General features: G+C 68.0%; 2 protein-coding genes across 2 annotated transcripts in view; one reads left to right on the forward strand and one right to left on the reverse strand.

Moving 5' to 3' along the window:
- Positions 1-1,187, forward strand: part of H696_01761 (hypothetical protein) — a gene marked incomplete at both ends in the record, with an annotated part of 3,790 nt that extends 2,603 nt beyond the window's left edge. The window contains 3 exons of the mRNA XM_009495671.1: positions 699-781; positions 929-1,056; positions 1,165-1,187. Coding sequence (XP_009493946.1) covers positions 699-781; positions 929-1,056; positions 1,165-1,187 — 234 coding nt within the window. The remainder of the gene's footprint in view (positions 1-698; positions 782-928; positions 1,057-1,164) is intronic.
- A 526-nt stretch (positions 1,188-1,713) lies between these two features.
- Positions 1,714-3,531, reverse strand: H696_01762 (hypothetical protein). Its single transcript, XM_009495672.1, has 5 exons — positions 3,374-3,531; positions 3,134-3,220; positions 2,928-3,006; positions 2,557-2,791; positions 1,714-2,444 (listed from the first exon to the last, which is right to left on the reverse strand). Exons 1-5 carry the CDS (start codon positions 3,505-3,507, stop codon positions 1,762-1,764), a joined length of 1,218 nt encoding a protein of 405 aa, XP_009493947.1. The 5' UTR covers positions 3,508-3,531; the 3' UTR covers positions 1,714-1,761.
- Positions 3,532-5,364: the final 1,833 nt, after the last annotated feature.

The following is a 5,364-nucleotide window of genomic DNA, read 5'->3' on the forward strand; positions in this document are numbered from 1 at the left end:
GGTGTCGCGCCTCTGCGCCCACAGGCCAGGGCCTTGGGGGATTTGGTGGGTCCTGTCTTCCGTTGTTTTGTGGTCGTACGTGCGTGCGTACTTGCGCGCCAAAGCCCTCCCCGGCCCGAAGCATGTCCGCCCGGAGGGGGAGCCGGGCAAGCGGGCTGACTGTGCCCCCCGCCCCCGCCCCCCCCCTGGGGATGTAAGAAAACGCCTCCATGAGTCGAGCCGGAGGCGCCCGCGCTCCCCCCACCCCTCCAGTGAAGATTCCTTTGTGCTCTTTTCGCTGTTCCTGTATGTCGCCCTCGCCCCTCCTCCCCCTTTCCCCCTTTCCCCCTTCTCCCCCCCTCCTCCTCCCCCCGACCGAACCCGGCACTCCCCCGCCACCCTTTTGCTGTTTTCCCCGCTGTCCCGTGTGCTGCGCTCCGGAGGCGGGTCCTCCCGGTGGCCCGTCTTTCGTCGTCGCCGCCGCCGCCTGCTCATGTGTCCATGCTCCGGCAGGGACCATCTCACACGCTCTGTCCCTGCGTGTTACGGCGACACTTGCACACACGCACACACGCACACACGCACACACGCACACCTACATGTGTCCGCTTGGGCACCCCTTCCTCTCAGCCGCCCCCTTCTGCGTCCCCTCGCCGCGTGAGGCCGGCCTGCTTGTTGTCACTCTTCTCACATCTCCGCACCCTCCTCCCCTGCCCTAGCCCGCCACCATGAAGCCCGCCACCAAGTTCTTCGACCTGAAGCTCATCGAGGTCCTCCCCTGGGTCGCCCGCAAGCTCAACCCGTACGCTACTCCCGCCGTTGCGCCCATCCCTTCGCATGATGCCCCTGCCCGGGGCGGCATATTGTCCCCCCTCCCTACCCCCAGCAGTCCGGACTGCCCTCTTGCCCCCCCTCCCCCCCCTGACGCCCTTTCCCCCTTCCTCCACAGCAACACCTCTTGCAACTCCCTGAAGGCCATCGTCAGCAACCCCAACCGCTTCAGCACCATGCGCCCCTTCTACGGCTTCATCTTCACCACTCTGGCCTTCGGCTACTGGCTCGGCCATGACCACCACGGTACGCTTCTCCAGACGCTGCCCCTTGCGCCTCTCCTCCGCCTCTCTCCTCCGCCACAATGAACCCTCCCACTCACAGGCCAATCCCCCTCCCCCCCCCCTCCCACAGAGAAGAACGCCATCTACCACTAAATGGCTGGCTTTCTCTGGTGACGAGGTTCCCTCTCCCCCCCGGCGGGTGCATGCTTTGCCATTTGCTCCAGTGGAGGGAGAGCTATCTTCGGCAGTGTGGTGACTACAAAGGGGTGACACTTGTCGGGTCCCTCTTCCACCTCCGCCTGCCTCTGTTCAGACTCCCCCCCTCCTCCAGAATACACGCGCTTTCGCTTCGTAATCCGCGTCCCCCCCCCCCACTCCCCTCTGACAACGGGGGCAAAGCAGCATCTCTCTACACACACACACACACTCACACGCCCCTCCCCTTGTGTCCGCCATTTGGCTGTGCATCCCAGGCCTCCCCCACGGCCGAGTTTTTGGAAGGAGCCCCGCGTCGCCAAATGGCGGCTGCTTCCTCTTTCCCTCGTCCCATGAGGAGGCGAAGGGGGGGGGGGGAAGGCACCGGGAAAAGCACGGAATTGAGGGGGGTTTTGTTGTATCATCAAGAGGAGGGGGCGGCTCCCCCCTGCACACAGGGGAGGCCAGATAGCCAGAAGGGCGTGCGAGAGAGAGAGAGAGAGAGACAGACCAGGGGAAGAAGAAACACGGATTACTTCTTGGCGGCGGACGCAATCTTCACCATGTCAGGCAGCCAGGAGCGCGAGACGCGGGACGCATGGTCCGGGCGCAGGACGAAGGTCGGGGCGGTGCTCTTCTTGATTTCCTCCTCCGGGCCCGGGGCAAAGAGGATCGGCTCGTAGGTGTAGCGGTTCTCATCCACCTCCTTGAGGAGGACGCGCTGCAGGTGCTCCAGAGCATCCTTGGCCCGCTCGGCGGCCGGGTTGTCGCCGGCGCGCAGCGGGGTGACCACCGGCTCCCACAGGCGGACGGACTCGAGCTCCTCCATCTCCTCCACCGGGGCCATGGTCACCGGGATCTCCAGGGCCACATCGCGCAGGAAGAAGTTCGGCACCTTCTCACCGGTCTCCAGGTTCTCCAGGTCAATGGACTTGCCCCAGTTGCCGTCGAGCTTGTAGATCTTCTTGTCCTTGGCGTTGCGCACGGTGGCGCTGATGTTCCGGTACTGGCCGAAGAACCAGGGCTTCTCCTTGAAGTTGATGGACGCCGACAGGCCGGTCTCCAGGCACTCGAACTTGGTCTCGCCATTCATGTCCATGAAGGACTTGCCCACCAGCAGGCCGCGCAGGACCGACAGCGGCAGGTTGAAGCGGTAGGTCTCGTTGTGCTGGGGGAGGCGGATGAAGCAGTCGCCGAGGACCTTGACGCGGATGGCTGCGAGTGGGGGATGGGGGGGGGGGGGAGGGCGAGACACGCGGGCCGAAGAGGGCGGGTGAGCAGGCGGGGATGGGGGGGGGGGGGACATCGCCAGATGGCGGGCACGCACTCATGCCGGAGAAGCCGGCCTGGATCTCGATGGCACCGTAGTACTGGACGGTGGGCTGGCCGCCCTCCTCGGTGGGGACGTCCTCCATGTGGAAGCCGATCACAATCGGGCGATGGTTGATCAGCTCGGAGTAGGAAACAATCTTGCGGCCCTTGTGGGGGGAGTTCTCGCCGGGGGAGTAGGAGCCGCGGAAGAACTCACCGGTGATCGGATTGAAGGGCTTCTTCTTGGTCAGCTGCGCTCGGTGAACGAGCGGGGGGGGGGGGGGGGGGGGGGGGGGGGGGGAGGGGGGCCGAGGAGATGGGAGTTAGTGGGAGGAGGGGAAGGAGGCGCGAGCGCGATCGAGGGCAGGGTCAAGGGCCAATGCGTACGAGGTTCACCGAGAAGTGGGAGAAGAAGAAGCGCATGGCACGGAGGAGACGCTCCTCCGGGGTCGAGCCGAGGGGGATGCTGTGTGGGAGGGGGAGCGGTCGAGCGAGCGAAGTCGGATGGACGGTCAGGGCGAGGACCGATCGAAGAGAGGTGGGGGGGGGGGGGCAGCGAGTGGAGGGCGGAGGACGGAGGGCAAGGCACGCACTCAAGGAAGTGGTCGGTGTACACCTGCGAGAGGTTACGGCTGATCATGGAGTCGCCCTCGTTGATCCAGACCGGGGCCTTCAGCTTGCTGGGTGGGCGGCATGGCATGGCGCGGGCCGGCCGAAGAAAGGTCAGAGGACGGGCAGGCAGGGGAGCTGGGGTCAGCAAGCGGGCGGGCACGCCCTGGCAAGCGGGTGGCACAGCGAGTGGGAGATCTGGCGGCTCGGCGCCACAAGCGTACGTGACATCCGACTCGCCGGAGGTCATGAAGTTCTTGACCGAGGAGTTCAGGTGGGCAGTGTCCTCGTTGTTGTAGGCCTGCTCGCCGGGGATGGCCTCCTGCTCGGCGAGCTCGCGATCGGACTTGGAAGACATGGTGGAGAGGGCGGGGGAGGGGGGGGGGGGCGGGGATGCGCGCGTGGCAGGGAGGCGGAAAGGGAGAGGCAGAGGGGCGACGGTGGAAAGGGATCCGGGACAGTTTGCACGCGCCCGGCTTGCAAACGCACGTATTGGCTCCCCTTCGGGCATCGCACGGCCTCGCCGCCCTGTCCCCTTCCCTCTCATGGGGGGGGGGGGGGGGGCCGGCGGAGATGGCGCCTTTGGCGGAGGAGCACCTCCAGGGGCCGGACACGGGAGGGCGGGCATGCCCGTGTCTCTTCGCGGAGGAGGGCGGCGGCCGGCCGGGGCGTAAACATGGCCCGGGGCCGTTCGGCCGGTGGTCGTCGGGAGTGGGGCCCAGGGCGCCAGCGTGCCCGGAGTGTGCAAAAAATTGTGTCCGTGCGCCGCATGTGTGGTCGTCGGGAGTGGGGGTGCGGGGAGGTGGCTGGGGGTGCATATGTGTGTGTGTGTGTGTGGGGGGGGGGGTGTCTGTGTTGGCCCCGGGGCAAGACCGGATCGGGTGGGGGGCCTGACCGCGGCGTCCACGCGAGGGGACCGAGAACGCCCGGCCTGCGGCGACCGCCGAAACCGGACAATGGCCAGCGGCGGCGGCGGAGGGCGGGCGCGCCGGGCCCCGCCGCCGAGGCAGCCTGGCGCCAGGGCGCTTGCAGCCATCGGCCACCAAATGAGCGCCAAGTTCCAAAGACAAAGGGGGCCCCAGGAGAGGAACCGACACGGCGCACCCAGTCCTCGCCTTTTGGGGCTGGGTAATTCCCCCCCCCCCCCAGCGAATGGGCGTTGAATGTTGGGGGCGTGCGGGGGGGGGGGGGGTGGCCGTGCGTATGCGCGGCGCCCCCAGCGACGACCCCCAGGGCCAAACCTGGCTCCCTTTCCTGCTCCCAGGCCGGGCCCGACCGGGGCGCTCAAAAGTAGGACGGACCCGAGAAAGCTTCCAGAGGGGCGTCGAAGCCGCGCCCCGCAGGCAGAAGACCGCCGGGCGGCGGGGGGGACACACGTTACTTGGATATTAAACCGGCGGCCATCTAGTTTAGGGGAAATCGGCCGGAGCCCGAGCCATAAGTAATATTCCCGCGAGCGTCCCAAAAGCACCCAGGCTGCCGGAGGGGCATTTCTGCACAAGGGCACACGGCGAGCGGCGAGGGCCAGGGCCGGAGTGTTCGTGCTCCCCCCGTCTGCGCTTGTTTCCTGCCATGGCAGCCCCCTTGGATCGTGCATGCGCCTGGCGGCCGCGCCGCCCGGTGCGCACGCGCACACATTCGCGCGCGCACGCGCGTGCAGTCTTGCTGTCCAGGGGGCGCGGCCCGCCCGGGCCCCGACCGATGCCCCCCCTGGAGCGAAGGAGGCCCCGCGCCTTGTCGGCGTCTCTCTCCCTCTCTCCCTCTCTCGCGGACTGCGTGCTGGTGCTCAGATGAAAACGTGTTGACGCCCGGCCAAGGCCGACAGCCTCATGCGATGTATTCTCCGATACAAGAACGCGCCGAACCCGGCGAGAACGTGCCCGACACAGGCCGGCCCAAGTGCCGCCGGAGTATCCGCGTACCAGCCAACTGACCCCCTCGGTGAGCCTGCCACCCGCGCACACACGCGCGCGCGCGCTGACCCGGACCAGCCCAAAGTCGCAGGCAGCCAGGAGGGCCGAGAGCCGGGGGGCGGGGGGAGATAAGCTGGCAGTCGCGGGGTGCCCGGCCCCCTCTCCGGTCGCTCCTCGGGGGGCGGGCGGGCGGGCAGAGGCAGGCGGGCGAGCGCAGGCGGCCCCTTTTTGGGCGGCGAAGGCGGACGCCCCGCCGCGGTGGGGGTCCAGCTCCCCCCCCACCCCCCGGGGCAGGGCGAGGG

Source organism: Fonticula alba, assembly GCF_000388065.1.
Source record: "Fonticula alba strain ATCC 38817 unplaced genomic scaffold supercont2.2, whole genome shotgun sequence".
NCBI classification, from domain to species: Eukaryota; order Rotosphaerida; family Fonticulaceae; genus Fonticula; species Fonticula alba.